The 19,892-nt window shown below is 51.1% G+C and overlaps 1 protein-coding gene across 1 annotated transcript in view; it reads left to right on the top strand.

Moving 5' to 3' along the window:
• The window catches only part of ADRB2 (adrenoceptor beta 2), a 36,646-nt gene extending 19,384 nt beyond the window's left edge, over positions 1-17,262 (top strand). The window contains exon 2 of the mRNA XM_074604074.1: positions 13,757-17,262. Within this exon, the coding sequence (XP_074460175.1) occupies positions 13,757-13,791 (35 nt within the window). The 3' untranslated portion in view covers positions 13,792-17,262. The remainder of the gene's footprint in view (positions 1-13,756) is intronic.
• The last annotated feature ends 2,630 nt before the right edge of the window (positions 17,263-19,892 follow it).

Raw genomic sequence — 19,892 nt, 5'->3', positions numbered from 1 at the left:
CTTTATTGGCCATTTTATCACACTGTTGAGAACTCCTGTGATCCCGAACGCTGCTCTGTCCCCTGGCCATTGCGGTGAGCCCTGGTATCACCAGGTCAAATGTGGAGGAGTCAGACATTACATTGCTGCTCACTCTCCAACAAGAAGTTGGGGGCCTTCAGATTTCAACGCTGTCATAACCATGCGACTGATTCAAAATATAATAAACTGGAAAGCCCTTCCATGTTGGACCATCGGAGGGCTGTAGATGAGCTGCTTGAACCCCTGCTAAATACCAGGGCTGTCACTCCTGCAGATGGACCGTCCATTTTTAAATGGAGGTTCAGGTTACAGCTGGGCTTCACAGCACAGCCTGCGATTGCTGCAGGGTCATGATGCTGTGAGGTAAGATTTGGCCCTTCCTAAAGAGCAGGGAAATTACAGTAAATAAATCACTGAAATGAGAACCCGGTGTCCCTTTCACATTCTGCCCCTGCCCTTTCTGCGTGTTCCTGGAGAGGTTTTGCTGGGCTTTTCCTCTCCTTTGGGCAACTTCTGCAAGGGCTGTCTCGCTTCCAGCCCCCTTTCTGGGGGCCAGGAGGACAGGTCTTGCTCTTGTGTTGTGTGCAACTGAGATTTGCGCTGGAAAGGACGGGTTAGGTGATCCCAGCCTCCCTGGCTGAAAACTCGGCTGAAGACAGAAGTAGCTGCTGGTGATGGTGAAGGAGGGCAAGGGCAGGGGCACTGGAGGAAGGGGTGCATCCATCAAGTGCAGCAGGTCACCGTGACTGCAACCATGAGATCATCAACAAGCCGAGCTCCACCTTGCAGGGAAGTATGTCTTTTTATATCTCCCGTGGCAGATGCCAGCCATTTGCTCACTCGCTGAAGAAGGTGCTTGCCAGAGAGTGAAGCAGAGAAGCCCCTGAGGGCTGCCGCGGCGCAATGACGAGCTCAAAGCCAGGCTCTGGGAAAACAGGCTTTATTGCAGCCGTTGTGTTTACCCAGGCGCGATGCCCGCTCCACCCATGGATCCCTGGCCGTTGCCTTCGTGCTGTTTGTGCTGCAGAGCTGGGTGGCTGCTGGCTGCAGGGCGGTGTTGTGTCTGCCTGCGATACCATCAGCCCTGGGCCTGCCATCCCGGTGTGCCAGCCGCTGCTCGGGCGGCTGTCGCTTTGCTTTGATGAAGGAAACCAAAGCGTAGCGTGAACAGGGCCGTGCTGAGGCCGAGCGTTTTCCCCACAGGTTTAGCCCGGTGAAATCCCTAGGAGTATTTATCAGCCCTGGCACCAAACCTCTGGGCTCCGCGTTTTGATGTAGGTGAGCAGGATAAGGGAAAAAGAATCAGACTTACTCTCAACACGTAACATATGCTCATCTACAAGTGAACAATTGCCCAAGGAAATTTTGAAAATGGGACTTAAGCTCCAGAGCTGCTTTTGGAACAGTTACTGGATATTTGTTGCACAAGGTGATAGAAATAAAGGATGGCCAGGGCTCCATCTCTCTCCCTGCCCGCACAGTTATGTATTTCTAATATGGTTGTCACCAATTTAATGGGATGATAGAGCCGCCAACCTTCCAAAGAGCGGTGTCCTCCAAACACCAATGATATAACCACGATTGCAGATGTTTGCCACTTGGACTCTCCTTCAAATTGTTTGTGTGACTCCGGCATACACAGGGTGAAATGAATGTGCTTGCCCTCGGGTTATTCTTTTGTGAGGTGAAAAATAGGTTTGGTCTTTATTAAATTAAGTAAGGTGAGGAGGGGACGGGAAGAGGGAGTGCCGATAGGTGCTGTGCACTGAATCCATGCGTGTGGGCGGTTCAGAAATAGTCTACGGGGAGAATGTCCAAGGGGCATAACATGCTGCTCGGTCTTCGAAATAAGACTTTCTGCATGTTCTTAGGTGGGACACAGCATCATGTGGGGACCCGCCTGCCTCAGGCCCGGTTTCAGCGCCGTGCTCTGCAGTTCTGCGTGACTCTGCCGCATTCAGCATCCTTTTCTGATGCTTCATTGCTCTCTGGCTGGACGAGAGCAAGCCCCTTGCGCTGCTGCTCGGGAGTTTCCAGCCTTTCTTTAGTCTTAGAAACAGAGGTGAGAAACTGCAGCTATGGAGTAAGTGGGCTGAGAGCCCCCAGCCTGGGGGAGAGCTGCTTTGTGCTGTGCCCCATGTGGGTTACGGATGCGCGCGGGGAGGATGCCAGCTAAGAGAGGGTTAATGCCACCTCCACGTTCCCCAGAGCCACCTCTGTCCTGCAGGACAGTCACGGCAGAGAGTGGCTGTGGAGAGAAGGCTGTGACAGGGATGGCCGTGCCGTTTATATTGCTTTTGTGTTATTTTCGTACTCGGTTAGTCAGAGTCACCACTGCCACCGGAGGGGAAGGACTCGCCGTCTCCAGATGGTTTCTTTGTGCTGAATCACTTAACACTTGTGAAACTGCCTTTCCCCAAAGGTTAGCAAACTGTGTGGACCCCCAAAGTCTGCCTTAAGAAAACCTCAAAACCCTCAAAAACCTGTGGCTTTTCTTTCTTCTCCCTCTTTCGTTTGCTTTCCCTTGTTCTCTGTGCCTGCTCCCTTCTGAGCCGTTAACGTTCGTGCCAGCGTCAAGTTTTTGAGCTGCCATCAACTATGCCGAGGGGCACCAGCATATCTCTTACTTCCCAGTGGCAGCGGCAATACCCTGCCAGGTCAAATGTTGTCAAAATTTACAGCTTTAAAAAAGAAACCCTGACCTTTATGACCGCTGTAAGCACTCCTGAGAAGAGAGAGCGCTTCCTGCCCCGCGGCAGCATTAACATTTCACCAATTTCTCTTTATACTTTGATTCCCGTTCACCAGAGAAGCTTCTCTTTCGCCCTGTGCACCTGCCGCAGTCTGGCTAAAAGGCGGCCGGAGCCCCTGAACAAACCCGATCTGTCCTGGGCAGCCCCTGGAATATTTCCACATCTCTGGGTCCTGTCCCGCTCCACCAGGAAGACGGAGCAGAACAGAAACTGGTGACATCTTCCTCCTTCCTTCCCGAGCGGTGTTGTTTAAAAATACGTCAGCAAAGTCATATTTAGGAACAGCTGCTTTTGAGCTGTCCCATGGCCTGGATCCTCTCGCCAAATACGAATTTGTGTAGCACGACGGTGTGATTTGAAATCCCAATAACTGATATATCCCATAGTCACCTCTCATGGACAGCTGCTGCCCTGTCCCTTGTCCCCTTTGCCACGTCCCAGTCTCAAGAAGTCAAACAGGTGGATAATGCCCAGTTTAGGAGAATAAGTTCTTCTACGGGAAAGGAAGGGATTTATTTGAATAAATAATTTTATTTGTGGGTAAAATGGCATCCACTATGTCTCTGAGTCTAAACTAGTATACATGTTACCTCATTAGTCATGTTAGTCATAAACCAGCATTAGCATTAGCTCACACGTTCATCAGGGGATGTCAGAGCTGTGCAGGGAGTTGGCTGAAGATTGGAGATTTGGAAATCGGACTTACATCACTAGTGGCTCTGGCTCGGTAAGCGGCCTTGGTCAGATGCTAACCCTTTGTCTGCTGGGTGGGAGAGGTAGCGCTTCTTTCCCAACTGCTTGGAGATCAGCAGATGAACTGCACCATTTTGAAAACGAGGGAAATACTTTTGTGTTGACGTAAACAGGCAAATGCTGTCCCTTCCTCCTTCCTCCTGGCCGCCGGTGGGGCCACGCTCCAACACCAGCCGCTGGCCGGGGGCTGCAGGCAGGAGCACCTCCTTCCCTCTCGGGGAGGGACAGGGGAGCCATTTCCTCTGTCCGGCCTCGCTTCAGGCCCTTTCTGGCACCACGTGTGGTCAGAGCCCCACGCACGTCACACTCGGGCTTTCATCGAGGAAGGAGAAGAGCGTCGCGGAGGCGGGCTGGGCAGCAGGAGCGTTGGAGGTGGACGGACACAAACCACCCGTGTCCTTCCCCGGCGAGGCTCTGCTCCTCCCCGGCAGGAAAGGTAAACCCCAGCAGCTGCCAGCTCCCGGCGTATGGAGCGGGCTGCTGCCGCTCGGCAGGGCACAGCAGTCAGTGAGCATGGTGGAAGTGTCTCCTCCAGCCTCCCCGCTCTCCGCCTAGCCCCTGGGGCTGCCCTGGGGTTCGCAGGCTGCCTGAGGATAAGGGACTTGCTTGTAAACCATTTCCCACATCCGAGGCCGTTCCACTCGTGCCCTTGGGATCAGAGATCATCCGCACTGGAGCTTTGCATGGGAACGGCGCCTGCGAGAGAGGCAGCGGCAGAGCTGCGCGTGGGAGACGGAGGGGGGACGTCCTCTGTGTCTCGCACTCTCTTGCTGCCTCTTCCCCCCAGGAAGAGTCTCCAGGGAACCGCAGCGGCATCACAAAAGCTCAGAGCAAAGCACAAACGAGGATGTTCTCTGTTGCCAAAGGGGGAGGTGGTAACGCCCAGTTTCACCTGGCCTGAATTCCACCTGCATCCCCGTCCCTTGTTGAAGGCTGCCAGCCATCCTGGGAATGCTTGGTTCAAGGAGGCAGAATTTAGGTTAGAACAATCTGGGTAGCTGTGACTGTCAGTTATGGGTGTAGGCACGTAGGAAATGCACCAAATTCCTCTAAAGAGAGAGATCCTGTGGTCTGACCAACCACGGGACAGCTGGTTTGGATGTTTGCCAGTGAATAGGAAGCAGAGGACCTCCTTCCCCATTCCCTTATCTCCAGCCAGCTCACTGGCTGTGGATTGGGTCTCTGAATCTGGCTTGGTCCCTCTTTACTAGCAATGGTATGCTAGGCATCGGAAAAGCTTGCTCTTCCCACTTTATTCGGTAAAAAGGAAGCCTCTTACAGGGAAAAGGAGCAGATTTGCTTCCACTTATTACCTGTTGGACCCTTGCACCTATAGAGCATGGAGGTAGCCTTGAGGGACACTGTCATGGCTTCATGCAGCATTAAGGAACACTGTAATGGCTTCATGATGGCTTCTGCTAAGCCACCTGGCCTTGACAGCTTTATTCCTAATTCCCTGTGCTTGCTCTTTCAAACCAGACCTTTAAGAAAAACTTAGCACTGGAGCGTTGTGGTGGCTGCTGCCAACCCATGGAGTCCCTCTACAGAGCTGAGAAGGATCCTGTCTTGTAAGCATCTCCCCACATGACAAGGCAGCATGGAGAGGATATCCCTGCTTTTTGTGGTAGGAAACAAAACCCTGGCTGAGTGCTCGGTGCGTTAGAGAGCTGCCCCGTAACACTCTTGGACGTTCCAAAATAAAAATTCTTTTGTGTTTTCCCCTGACCCCAGGTTATTTTGCATAAAACAATTAAACAGACCACACAAAATCCATTTACAAGGTTTCCCAGAAATCCTTGGAGCGTTTGAAGCAGTTGGAGGAAATCAGAGTTCAGACCTGAATTCCACAAGCAATGACGCTAAGTCTGGAGAAGAATTTTCATTGCTTGAAGCCAAATGTCCACAAATGTTTCTTTCTTAAAACATAGGACTTTTTTTAGCGTGAAGCCCCCCCAGACATTCACAGGCGAGCACTGAACGACCTGCTGATATGCCGCTTCAGTCACAGTTTTTCAGATCAATGGCTCTTTCTCATCCAGACGACCATCGTTTGCTATTCTAATGTATGGATTTGCATCTAAAAGCAGGGCAGGGAAGGCACCTGGGCTTAATCTCTGTCATAGTGGCCCTTAAGTTTGGTTCTCTTGATGGTGGTCCGCCTCTGCCTCCTCGGGCTGGCAGCCTGTCGCTTCAAATACTCCTGGGCCAAAAGGAAACTAGTGGAGCCTTGAGGAACAACTTGACCCTAAGTGGGATCCCGCCTCATCAAAGCTGAGAAACAGCCCTGCCGTGCGCTCTCAGAGCATCATCTGCCTTCAGCTTAGCAGCTTCCATCAAAGGCTGGTTCTTTTGATTGTCTGTTTGCAAGTAGCCTACACAGCAACAAATCACAGTGTAGCAGGAAAATGGAGAACTCCTGAATTAAGGAGGAAAAACAAACACAGTTGTAAATAAGTCAGTGGTGGGTCTCTAGCTGGTAGCTCCCACATCACCAAGACCTTGCCACTCAAATGCCCGTGACAGTGAAATGAAGCGTCCTCGCTGTTGCAATTCACTGGGAGACTCAAGAGCCCTTAAGGAAACTGCCCCTGGAATGCCCCTGTGCGCCCGCCTGGCAGCCAACGGGACTGACTGACAGCCCCACAAGCTCGGGACTGACAGCCCCACAAGCTCAGCGTGCTGCCCGGAGGGCAGAAACCAGACATTCCACAGGAAAATTAGGAGATCGTCTTTGCTACTTCCCAGCTTGCTGGCACGAATGAAGAGATGGTGGTGTCAACATGTATGTCCTTTTTCATGTTGCACGACCTTCTGAGCCTGACGCACAGCGGTGCTCCTAAACCGCTGTATTTCACGGGATTTCAGAACAGTTGGGGCTGGCAGGGACCTCTGGAGATTACCCCATCCAAACCCCCTGCTCAGAGCAGGGTCAGTGAGAGCTGGTTGCTCAGGGCTGTGTCCTTTGACTGTGGCAGGAGGGGAGCTGAAATCCCATCCCAGCACCGTCCTTCGTTAGGGTGTGGAGTACAAAGGCAGGTGGAGGAGTGAGGGTGCTGTTTGGGTATTCTGTTGTTCCTACAGGGAGAAGGATGTTCTGCTCATTGTTAACATGTTTGGTTTGGTTTTAAGTCTGTATTAGTTGAAACAACTGCTTAGGAAACTGGGTGTAAGCCCGGCTTAAGTCTCCACAATGTTGGCATCACACCAAGGAAAGGAAATTACAGCATGCCACAAACCAAGACAAAAGCATTGCCTGCGCTATCTGGCATGCAGGGCTCTGGTTATAACAGCACACTTATCTCTGTCATAATTTCAGGTTTGTAGAGCATTGAAAACGTGTTTTTTTGAGTAGTCATGAAATGATGTTTCTGTACCTTGAGAGCATAGTGAGATCCCACCTACAGGGTATTTTACACTTACATCATGTGTACAGGCAGTAGCTCATGTTTCAGCGTAAACCTCTTCCATTAAGGCTTCAGAAAATGTCTTCCCTTTCTGCAGTCCTCCCTCTTGCCCCGAGAGTCACGGTTGCCACATCTGCATGAAGTCTATCAGCTGCAAAGAGTCGAGTGCGCAGTAACAGCACGTGCCCTGGTGCATTGCACTACTGTCAGGAAAACACAGGGAGGGAGGAAAATCATTATTTGCCAAAAACCATAAAACCCCAGAAAAGCATTACACAAGGCCCCCAACTCTCCAGCAGTCAAGAGCTCCTGCTGGGGGACTGCAGGATTTTACAGTTTCATTTAATAGTTTCAAAGAGAATTGTTGCTCTGTTGGGAACCACCTTCAATCTGTTCAATGATTAAAAAAAAAGCAAAGCAAACAATGTCCTTCCCACTTCCCCAAAACTCAAAAAAGAAACAAACAACCCCCTCAGAAAAGCTGGGGCAAGCAAACGAGAGAGAAATAAGATAACACAGCTTTTAACAGCCTATTGCTTTGCAGCTGTTCACATTCTGGCTACTTTCCAGAGTTAGTTTGATGATCTTCTGCCAGGAAAAAAAGAAGTCCTTCAAACCTAGAATTTGATGAGGACATTATTTCTCAGCAAGGTAAATGAATATCCAGGTCTGGGATTTAGTGATGGGACTGCCACCTGCATCAATTTAAGGGCCAGTGGTCTTCACCAAGACCCTGGCAGATTCGAGTGATCTCCTAGTGGTGGGAGATCTGTGTTCTTCAACTGGTGATAAAGGACAAAGAGGACTTTGGTCTTCTGAGAAGTTTGACACCACAACCGACAGGTGGAGATGTGAAGTGGAATTGGTGCCTGGCTAGTGAGGAGCAAGCTGGACGTGCTAAGAACTGACACTAACAGGGAAGTTGTGTCAAAGTTTGGCTTTGTTGTATTGGCTGTCAGATCCCTGTCCCATAGGAGAGCTCACGGGGAAGGAGTATAAAATAAGCACAAACTGGTGCAGGGGACAATGACAGGGAAGAAATACTACCCCTGAGCTGATGGATGCATTATAAAGTGTTCAGAGGCACTGACGGGCATTCCCGAGGCTGTGACTTCTACCTAGGAGTCACAGATTAACTCCGTGGAGGAAAGATGCTGTGTCAGAGTCCTGCAACAAACACATAGCATCACCATGTGTCACCCAGAACATCACCTCATACAGCCAAGTACAGAGATGCCCTGAAGCACAGGTTTGGGTTACAGCAAACTGAAAGGGGTGAGAAGTAATTTTTTCCTTTCTTAAGTAAGTATGGTCATAAATTAGCCAAACTCTGGGACTGGTACAGTCTGGGGTTCCTTCTGCCCTTGTGTTACACCTCAGCTTCTTATCATGCATTAACTGGTTCTTCTTTTACCTTGAGCTGTGAAGGAGCAACCGATGGTTCATTTCATGTTGTTGTACCCTAGGATTCTTTTTACACCCTGCGCTTTTAACATATGCTATTTAAAGGTTACGGGAGGAATTGTTGGCAAATGGTAGATGACAGGTTGCCGAAACATGATAAAAGAGCAAGCGTTTCCACTGAGAGACTGAAGAGGCAGGAAAGGAAAGAGGGGAGAATCTGTAGACAATCTGTGCCAATCTTTACTAGGTTGGAAGACCCCTGTTTAGATGCAGAGTGTGCAAGGCAAGGCTGACAGACTGTCTCGCTTGCCTGGGGTGCAGGAAGGCTACAGAGTGAAACCCCGTTTTGCTCTGCCCTCGCTCCACCCTGAAGGCGGTTGATGCTTTTGGGGAAGAGCCGCACAGCTGCCTCGCGGGTACCTACATTAGTCTGAGGACTAATTCTCTGGACGACTAGCTCAGAAGGAGATATCCATAGCGTAGATGTCTCAAATTAAGTAAAACAAATCTTCTAAGATTTGCAAAGCCACTTAGCAAACCACCAAGACAATCTGCTGCCAATCTACAGCCTAGGGACGGGGAGGGAATTTTTTCCTTCTTCATCCTTTCCTCGACCCCTTGGGAAATGTCCCTTAGTGGTCATTTCAAAGTGCCACTGTGACTATGTGGGCAATAGTCAGTTCCCATTGATTCAAAAGGTCATTTTTACTTTCTCATGAGGTCTTCACCCTGCAGAATGGCTGCCCTTGAGCCTGGGATGAATTATGACTAATGACCAACAGTGATTTCATCGTTAGAATTCCACCTCTCCTAGGGCTGTACTGAAACAAAACAAGGGAATTGTAAATTAGTGATACCCAGCTGGCTACGCAGTTAGCAAGATGAATGGATGTGGCCTGTCTCCACCCATCCCCTGCTTTGTAGGATTCGGGTGGTCCATCCCTCTCATCGTTGTTTGTCTGGGGAGCAAATCCAAGCTTCCCACAGGTGAACAGGCACTGGTCAAGAACACAGGCTTCAGCCTCTTCTTCAGACGACTTCTGTTTTGAATATTATATTTTGACTTGTGAACCCTGAGGAATTCAGATCTCAGGGCGGAGGAAATGTTGGAGGAGGTCAGGCGAGTTGTGCTCTCTCTGTGTTACTCGGAGCAGCAAATAGCACGCGTTCCAGGGCAACATCTGATTTTCTGCTTTTACGAGGCAGATGTTTAGGATAAGTGATCTGCTGTTTATTTTAATTGCCATCTTCCAATCCTCCTTCCTACGTGCGCGCACACATTCGGAGACCATAAATAAGGATTCTTCAGATTATGCTGTTATTTGGGTAGCCAGCCCTGTCTTCCGTCTGGGCCGGGCCAGGGCTGTGTGCTGCAAACGCAGTTCCCCTTGCACATCAGTTTTACAGTGGTGTAAATCAATTAGGTCTAATTCCTTTCTCAATGACACTAGCATAAATCTGAAATCGCTCCACTGACGTCAGCGCCGTAATGGCAGTGTAAGGGAAAGTTAGACTCCCTTGACTTCAGAATGTTGCTGCTGATTTACACCAGAACAAGAGCAAAAGTAGTTGGGCTCAGCATGTCCTAGCACTGTGTTACTGAACAGCAGGCTGGGCTTTGCTCTGGGATACAGTGGTGACGATGGAGAGCAACTCCATGGATTTTGCTGGCATTAAGTTGATGGAAATGGGTTGTACCTTCACCACAGTTTGGGTCTCAAAGAACTCCATGCAGTGAGTCATTAATGAAAAGAAAGGATAAACCAATGCTCCCGTGTAAAGTGATTAGTCCCATTGCCTGTCACTGTTCCAGGAGCGTCGTACAGGGATGAGTCTGACCATTTGGATTGTGTTGTGATGATGATGATGATGATGGAGAGCAAGGCAGCTGGACCCTCATATCTTTATGGGCACCAGGCAGGTGTCCATGGGGGAACCGGTGGTCCTAGCTGAAGACAGAGGGGCACATGGAGGGTCTGCCCTTGCAACCAGTGCTAAGAGCTAGTCTGGAGGGGTGGGAATGCTGGCTGCACTTTTCTCCTCCAAGAGGACACAAGCAGTTGTAGGCATTCTGTGCTGGCAGCATTCAGGGTGTTAATCCTCACTCCCTTGTGTCTCTAAATTTTCCCGTCTTGTCTCTAAAGGGCCAGAAGTGAAAGCCTGGCTGTAAAAGGGGTGCTGGCCCCTCTCTCTGCTCTGCTGCAGCTTCAGCCTGCGGACTGAGCATTAAGCAGAAGGAGATGAGAAGTGGATATTTCCTCTTGAAGCTGTAGGGCTTCACAAACAACCTTGCTGTTTGGAGAGACTTTGGGAAGGATGGCCTGGATTTCTGGTGGCTGCTCTTCTGGAGGCTAGAGAGCCCCAGTGGTCGCCTCGGAGTCCATCAGCCTTGCTCCATTAAAGCCAGTGGAGACAAGCTGATTTACACCCCTCTTCTGTTGGCATCTGGCCAATCCCTTAATTGTTCATAAGTGACTTTCTCTTTTAATAGCACACGTTTGCTCTGAGTGGCTCGGTTTGTACACAGTGAAACGCAGCCATGTGTGGCATAACTGCTTTAAAGCCAGTGAGTCACAACAGGGTCCATGTGAACCACGAGGTAGCCTGGAGGTGCCACAGAGGAGGACGGGGCTGTGGGTGTCCCAGGGAACTCAGCCCTCACCTTCTATCTTTTTTAAAAAAGCTGAGACCATGCTTTACCCTCTCTCAGCCTCCTCCATGCTGGCAGAGGTGGGAGGTAGCAGGAGAACCTCAGAAACCAGAGAACTGCAGAGAACTTCCCTTCCCACTTCTCATCCAAGGGTCCCACCACAGCTATCATTGTCAGACAGGAGAAATAAACCCATTTTCCATGCTCCTGGCCCCAGGGAGTCCCAGCTGGGTGCACGAACTGGTTCCCACATCCATGCTGTACAGCCATGGGGATGCATGGCTGCTCTGAGCTCCAGACAGGGGTTTCGGCAGCCCAGGCTGTACGTGTGACCCTCGGCAGCTCGGAGGTCCCTCACTCACAGTCACCTCCTTGTCCACACACTCGGCCGGAAGGTGGCCCTGTGGAGATGAAATGGGAGCTAAGGGAGCATGGCCCCAGTTTTCCCACCCATTTTGTTCTCACTAGCGGTAAATAACTCAGCCGATGCGTTCGCTGGCGGGGAGCGGCAGAGTTTACCAGTCAGGAAACAAAACCATGATTATTGCCATAGAAACTGAAGCTTGAATGTGAAGCTCATCCAACAGGGCAGCAGGGAGAGATCATTGGACTTCTGTCTCCTATCAAAACTCATGTGCATGGCTTGGATTTGGAATACCAGAAAGTCACTATTATAATAATTGTGTCATAAAATATCCAGATATCAAGAAACATTGACTTCTTTTGGGTTCCTAGGAAGAACTGAGCCAGGCCCTGGCCTGTGAGGGATGAGGGTGGTTAGTAGCACCACTGCAAAGAGCAAAGCTCTTTCCAATTAGGAAAGGAGGCAATTAAATCACAGCAGCTGAGGGATGCGGAGTCAGAAACATAACCTTGCTCTGCTTCATGGCTCCCTTTCCTGAGTGCAGAGGTGCAGTTTGTTTAGAGAATTCCCTCCTCCTTCCCATTTGAACTCGTTACAACAGCGGCTTTGCTCTGGGAGCTTACAGCATGGTTGAAGTTTCCTTGTAAGCTTACAAGCTCCATCTATAGGATAGTCGAAGAAGAGCCCTTTGGCTTCCCGCTGATGAAAAAAGGGCAGAGAAGCTTCACTTAGAGATTCCAGTTTTGTTCTGGAAAACCTCCAGCATGCTTAGCATACCACATTGCAGAAAGTCACTGATTTCATCCTCGTTACTTCATATTTGGGTATAGCTTTCCTCTCCGGTTAAACCGTCTGTCCTCGGTCCCAGGACTGTGGAAATTGCTGGAGTCGTGGAGCTGCTGTTATTCCACACGGGAAATCTCAGGGATTTTCTAAAGAGCTCCTGAGCTGCAAGATTTCTGGGCTACAGCTGTGATGCCTTTAGGTTCTGATAGCCCACAGTGCCCCATGTACAAAAGTAAACAGTAGCGATTAACATGTCCAAATTGTGTAAATACAGCTGATTTAGCAAATCAGTTTCTCTTTAGCTTGGTGTTTAATGATTGCCAGCCCCAGCCCACACTTCACTGCACAGGCTGCACCAGCAGAAGTAACGGCAGTCCACGGGGCTGGTTTTAAGGAGGAAACACAAAAGGTGAAAGACTTTTCTGCCTCCTTTTGTGCAAAGTAGAATCCTTCTTGGCAATAAGGTGCGGTACAGACTGGGACTGTGTGCGTTTCCGAAGGAAGGAAAGGAAGGAAAGGAAGGAAGGAAAGGCAAAGAAGGGAAGGAGGGAAGGAAGGAAGGAAGCAAGGAAGGAAGGAAGGAAGGAAGGACGGAAGGAAGGAAGGAAGGACATACTTTGCAGGGCAGACGGAATGTGAGTGGATTTTTTTAAAGAGGTGATGGCAACTGACGCTGTGTCAAATCCTCTCTCTCATGTTGGAACTTCATCTTTGATTTGCACAAGAATTACAACCTCATTTTGGATACCCAGAATTCTTCTGGGAGAGGCATTGTGTCCCCAAAGAACGGATATGGTTTTTTCCTTTCTGCAGATCCATTCTGCTTTTAAATGCTGTTTTCTCCCCGCACGTGCACAGACCATAACCTTTGACATGTACTTATTAAAATATCACTTTCAAATAAATAAAAGAACAGGCATATCCAGTATTCGTTCCTTTCCCTATCTCAAGATTAATTTCCCATCCATCTAACGTGTCTGTCATTCGGGTATCTCCATAATCAAAAAAAAGCCCTCTTTCTTCCCTTTTGTAGATTCACAGATATTAAAGTCTGAAAGAAATGTGTTCTCACCTCCTGGGCAGCTGACCTGAGTGTGTATGTAGAGTTGCACCTGTTTATTCCAATTATTTCATGCAAAGAAGCTTTGCTTTTTGGTAGCTACTGCGGGAAAATCATCGCTCGGGTACTAAAGCACCCAGGTGTCCAGGGGTGCAACCCCTGCCCGATGCCTCGGTCGATCGTCCCCCTCACACAGCTCAGGAACGCAGTGGCACTGTAGGAACATCACTGCAGGACGTGGGGGCAGAAGCTCACCCACCCCGGGGAGGTGCAGTGGTGGCATGCGGTGGCATGTGTGGGCAGGGCACCACCGGGCATGGGGAGAGCGGGGCTGCTCCTGGTGCTCGTTCATCCACTGGCTCCTTCAGGGAGGTGTTCGACAGCAGCTGGGGAGGGCGCCTGAAGGCTAAGATAGAGCCAGTGGACATGGTTGTGCACCAGGCAGGACCAGCACCTCCTGGGGAAGTGTAATCTCTCTCCTGGCTTCAGTGTCTGAATCCCTCCTCTACCCCAACATCTGCCATGCTAAACTGATGGGTTTTGTCTTTCTCTGTCCCACAGAGATCCCTGGGTGTCCAGGAATGGTGGAGAGCTGAATGGGCTGACCTCTCTTCCTCACCATCCTGAGCTCATGAGGGCTCTGAAGAGATTGAGTGAGAGCATGGCCTTGCTTCTCTGAGCCTGGGGATGCTGTGGGAAGTGATTGCCTTGGCAAATGTCTTCATCCCAACCCATAGCCCATCGTGCATCACCTGAAGGAGAAGCTGATGAAGGATAACCAGAGGACCAGGAAAGGCTCTACTAGCCTCGGAGGACACAGGTGGGGGACCGGCACTAAGAGAGGCACTTTGCAGTAGTCACTGCGTGTGAAACCGGCTCTGGAAAGGAGCTACAGGAGCCCTGTCAACTGAAGGAGGTGAATATCCAAATCACCACAAAAGGTGCAGAGGGTTTTCCCTGGCACAGCATCCTCAGAAAGCACTTTCAAAAGGGAAGGGGGGTATCAGGACCACGTGGCCGACTCCAGTGGCTGGTTTGGAAGAGGCACAGCAAGGTCACTGCCTTACGGCCAGGTCAGCAGCCCAGCAGGACACGCTCACAGCCACCTGCCCACATGCTGGCTGGGGCTCCAGGCGGAACAGGAACCCGACCACGACCGAGAGAGAAGGAGCGTGGAAGATTGCTTTGACTTATTCTGTGCTTGTTTCTCCTTCTGGTGTCTTCTCTGTCTACCTCTTTTTCTCTCTAGGACTACGTGTACCGCGTGCGGGGCCCAGACCCTCACCAACAGGCAGCAGTATTAGCCCAGGACAAACCCTGCCCAGTGCACGACCGTGCTGCCCAGTGCAGGGCTGTTGTTGGACGGGGCTGACATTGCACTGTACAGACGTGGTGTGGCCTTCCCTTGCTCCTTTATGCCAACAAATCTGCAACTGTAATGCCTGGATTTCAGACAGGAGAAAGGTTTGAAGCTGGCAATCCTGTTACTTGCAAGAAGTCGCATGCTAGCCACACTTGGGAGCCAAGTTTTAACACCTGAGCCCCAAAACATTATAGAGCAGCCGTCCCTCTCCTGTAGCTGTGAAATGGCCGTGCCGGCAGGCTGCACGCTCAGCTCCTGCATCTTGGATTGTGAAAAGGTCGTTCAGCAGAGAAAGAGACAGAGATGGCGGGAGCGACAGGGGCTCAGGCAGAAAATAGTAGGAAAAACTGATTCAAAACTATAGGACAGTGTGGTGTCCCAGCTGCGGACCGTCGTGCCCAGCTGGGCAGCTGCAGGTCTCCGTTCACCCAGCTGCTCCCAGAGGCCTGGGCAAAACGTGCTGGTACCGAACTGTGCCGGGAGCCCCATCTCAGACCTTCTCCCTCGGGCTGCCAGCTGCAAACCCCCCCTCTTCCCTCATGTGCAATTGTATTTATTTATTTATTTTCTTGCTGCTTGATGCAAAGCTGCTAACAGAGCACCCTCCCCGCAAACATCCGCAGCCGGGAGAGGATGGAGAGAGGGATGCGTGCCGTGTCTGCGCGAGGGGAGTGGGCAAAGGGCAGGTGTGTGCTTCGAGGGGGCCAGATCCAGGCACGCGCACGGGGGGGTGCCTATGAGAGAGGAGGAAAAGGCTGCAGTTGAACCAGAAATACTTTCCCTGCGGTGAATGTGCGATTTTGATCTTTCAGGAATTAGGAAAGGGCTGGGCAAGCCTTTGTTGGGCAGGACAGCAGCGTAGCAGTGGGCTGCATAAGCTCTGCAGTGCCCCTCTGGCCAGATTTTCTCCGTGCAGGGTATGTGTCTCTGTGCAAGTTGCTTGCCCAGATCGCAAGGTGCTTGCCTAGATAGCAAGGTGCTTGCCCAGAGCTCCCAGCTGTCATGAAGCAAAATTACTGTGTGTACATCCCGGCTTTGGACACTCGCAGGGGGCCGTATGCCCAGCCAGGCAAGTTCCCACCAGAGGTTTAATACCTGTCAGCCTTTTCTGCTGTGTCCAAAAGAGATATCCGTGCACAGACCCATTTAACGCAGCCACTTTGAGACGGGCAGACACGAGCCTCTCTAGGCAGCGCTGTAACGGTTCATGCTCAGCCTTGGCTGTTCCGACCCATTTTGCTAAAAAACTGGCAGCATCTGCTCATGGTCAGGTATCCCGTTTTATGGAAAGCCTGCATGTCCTAGTGCAGAGGGGCACCATTTCTCTGGGACAGGGGGGCTCTCCCCTGCCCCGCTGTTCTCCTGCAGCTCCCACGCTCAGGATGGGGACAGGGTGCCCAGGCATCCCTTGGCAGGGCTCCCGGCTGCTCCAGGGGAGCCTGGCTTCTCCCATACCCTTCCCTCTGAGATGCCCCACCAAGGCTTTGTCCAAACCTGCTGAATGGAAATATTTCCCAACCAAAACCTGTTCCTCAGGAGATTCCTGGCTGGCTCTAGTCACTTATTTTGTACTGGAAACACTGCCCTTGGGATTAGTTTTCAGGTTAAAGACACGCATGGGATCGTTGTAGTTCTTTTTCTCACAAATCCTCTCGTGTGCGAGAGCAGGTTGCAGTAAGTGAAATGGATACACTTGCTCTGATAACGTGCCAGAGTGGCCCAAAAGCAGTGGCCTGCTTATTGCTGATTGCTTCCTTGCAGAGTTGTAAGACTTGGAGACAGAAGAGATGTGTTACAAATCCATCTGCCTATGACCCTTCAGGCTCGTTCCATGTATTACATTTACCGGTGGTGTGCTGGGTCTATTTATAAATGCCCTGACACCAGGGTTCTTGTGCTGTCCTTTGGGAGATTGCTCTGTATCCAAGTCAGGAGCTGCTACTAGTATTCCACCTGCATTTCCTCCTGAAAACTTCATTCCATTATTCCTAGTGATGCTCTTCAAATACCTGCTGCTCATGATGTCCCGGTCAGTCTCTACCACTTGACCTGTGCTGCTCTTTCCTCCTCCAAGAACCTCTCTGGCTCCCTGATCGCTGCTGCTCCCTGTCTTTTCCGTAGCTCGGCACAGAATGAGCCGGTTTGTTAATTCAGCTGGTTTGTCAGGGATCCCTACCCACTGGTGGAGCAGCCGGGATCTCCGGCAATGCCCGGTCTCCCCAGTGGTTGTGGAGCTGCTCTCCCTCATTGCAAAGCACGTGGGATGCAGGAAAGGGGCAGGCACAGAGATGTGTCTGAAAGCAGACCCGTGTGGCAATGAGCACAATGACCCGTGTGGCAATGGAGCCAGCGCCTGCTGGGGACAGCACGTGGCAAAGTCTCCATCCCAGCAAAGCCCAGGCTGAGCAATGGAGGCGGGTGATGCTCCAGTATCACCTGCGCAGCTGTACTGGGGATCGGTGGGGGGCAGAGGCAGGGAGCTATGGTCTGTCCTGCCTGGAAATCGTATCCGTGAGCTGGGGCCGCAGCTCCGCAGGGAGGGAGCCCCCCGAGCAGCGCGGGGGCTCGGCAGGCTCAGGGACACGTGGAGCGCTTGCTTGGGGAGTCTTTGTGTACAGCTCGGCTGGAGCACCGTTGTGATTGTAAAAGAGCTCTGTTCTTCTCACCGAACAAATTGTTCCTACAAATAAAAGAATGAAAAGTCCTCCTCTCCCCACTCTTCTTTTTTACGCTATTCATCGAGCGGCGCCAGAGGAAGGGATGGTGGGAGCAGAGTGGCTGTGCTCCCACGGGGGCCAGGGCAGCTCGTGGGGAGGCGCCGGGGCTACCCGGGGCAGAGGCTGGATGCAGGCAGGATAGCCAGGGGAAGCCAAAGCACAAAGTGCACCAGAGCAGGTTGCAGGGCCTCTCCACGAAGCTTGCCGATGGGTGACGGGTTGCAGTATCTCCAGGCACTGTGGGAATGGGGCTGTGGGACAAGGCTAGAGAGGAGCTGAGGAGCAGCAAGGCAGTCCGTGTGGGTACCAGTCCTGCAGGTGCTGTGGAGCAGAGCAGGAGGAGAACAGGTCAAAGAAACCAAGGAGGAGAATAAAAGACAAATGAAAGAGGGTGCTGAGTCTCCCAAGTGTTTCACAGGATGACAACAGAGGAATCTGGAGTCTCCTGCTCCAGTGTGTGGTCCCGAGAGCTGGTTCTTCGCCCAAACTTTGCATCAGTGACAGAGCAGAAGGCTCCTTAAACCCTCCCCTCCGTCCCCAGCTGTTCTCCCCAGTGACGTGGGGCAGGGTGGCAGTGACAACATTACAGCTTTTCAGAAGCAATTGTCAGGGGAAGAATTTGGTCCCCAAACAACGGAAGAATCAAAATGACACATTTCCAACAGAATGCATGATTAGACAATTAATCATCCCAATCTAAAACATTGGAGGGCCTGGAGTGCCCTAATGCATAAAAATGTTGGAGGCAGTGGTTGCGCTATGTCTGTCAGCAGCCTGTTCTCTGGCTGCCGGTGAGCGTGGGGCTTTCGGCATCACTCACGCTGCAGGTCCCCTCGGCATGGGCACCCGTCCGCTGGTGGGACCTGCACACAGAGCTGCCAGGGGAACTCAGTACGTCTTTTATCAAGGAACAGAGACAGCCTTAACTCCTGCATAACTGCATGCAGGCCTACATGGTGCCATACCTCCATTTTTTAGTGTGGCTGCGAACCACAAAACCTCAGCATCTCTTCCCTGCTTTCTAAGGACGTTTCCAAAGTCACTTATGGCTCAGACGCTTATGTGCTGGCCACGCGCAGACCCAGGTACCTATACATCCACATTAGAGAGGCTTGTCTAACCTCTGCAGGCCCCCAGCAAGTTAACAGGGTGGATTTTCTCCATCTCCCAGACTTTGTATCTGGCTTTACTGAGCTCTGGGGTCAGCCCTGGGTTTTGGGACTGGATAAATTGTGAGCCTTATTTGCCAAGAGCACACGCAACACCACTGCCTGCAGACATCCCAGGATAATTGTGTCCAAATATCTTTCTAAAGTTCCTAGAGCTTTAAAGCAATCCGGAGAAAAGAGCCGTGAGGAGATTATTGCAGCACATAACTGCAATAAACCTTTTCTTCATCCTTTCATGGTTAGAGGTATGAACATGAATTATGGCAACTTAAACCTCTTGAGAGCAGCCTGTAAAATCGCTTTCCCAAATGGCTGGTAAAGAACCTCGTTAAGCTAAGATGTCAGCGCTCACAAATGCTGTTGTCTGAATGGAGCTATTTTACGAGTCAGTTTAATCCTTCCAGGAATCAGACGACCCCTTTCCACCCACACCGAGCAGCAGATTCCCCCTTTGCTCCTTGTTTTCTGACCTGTTTGTTCATTCGAGGCTCTGGCACCGTCACCTCTTGCAGCAGATGAGATGCCTCATAACTTGCAAATGTAAACAGGTTAAAAAACTCCCCATCTGGTTAACTTTCATGCTACCTGGCAAATGGCAGAGGCTACAGAGAAGTCGGAGGCTTTTCGTGGGCAGCCAGCAGCAAAACAGGAAGGAAAGAAATCTTCGCTTGCTCCAGCTGCAACTTTTAGGGTGGTTTTGTCAGCTGCTTCGCAAGCAGGGCTCCCCGTCCCCAGAAACCCTTGTGGGACGGCTTCCTGCAGTGCCCTTTTGCTTCTGGGCGTGGATTTTCCTGGAGGAATGAGGAGGACTGGGGGGACCGTGCCCTCAAGGGTGGCTCAGTTCCCCCACCGACCCAAGAGCCACAGTCCCTCCCAGCCGCAGCCACGTCTTCTCATTCAACAGTCCTCCATCTCTTAGCATCCTTTTAAAAATCCAGGTACCGTCCCTGCGTTATATGCCTTCTGGAGGATGCGTCCCTTCCCCGGTCATGCTTCCCTGGCCGGACACCAGCCCGAAGGGTGCTGCTGCCATGGCACCGATGTTATTCCTGAGCCTCTTCGGACAGCCCCCCCCGCCCCAGCGGGCGCCGCTCTGCCTTCCCGAGGCAGAAGCTGATTTCTGGGTCTCCCAGACACATTTGCTTCTATAGGCACAAATCCCAGTAAATGTTGGATTAAATAACTTCGTGTTGCTAATTTACCATAATTTTTATTACTATGGGAGAACGTTTAAATCCCAGATGCTCTGTTTTGGTCTCCATGGAAATTGGTAGAAGGGGTCACCTTTCGATTGCAGAATCCTGATGCTGAGGGGAATGGTTTTGCCTCATCGGCTGGGGAAGTGATGGGGGCTGGGTTATTTGTCTGCTTTTCTTTTTGTACGTGTCTGTCAGTGAAATTCATAATGAAAATGTGAATCTGCACAGACCAGGCTGTCATCCGACAGC

The sequence above is a fragment of the Larus michahellis genome, chromosome 11, assembly GCF_964199755.1.
Source record: "Larus michahellis chromosome 11, bLarMic1.1, whole genome shotgun sequence".
NCBI lineage: Eukaryota > Metazoa > Chordata > Aves > Charadriiformes > Laridae > Larus > Larus michahellis.
Note: the sequence above shows the minus strand (reverse complement) of the source record. Positions and strands in the feature narration are given on the sequence as shown.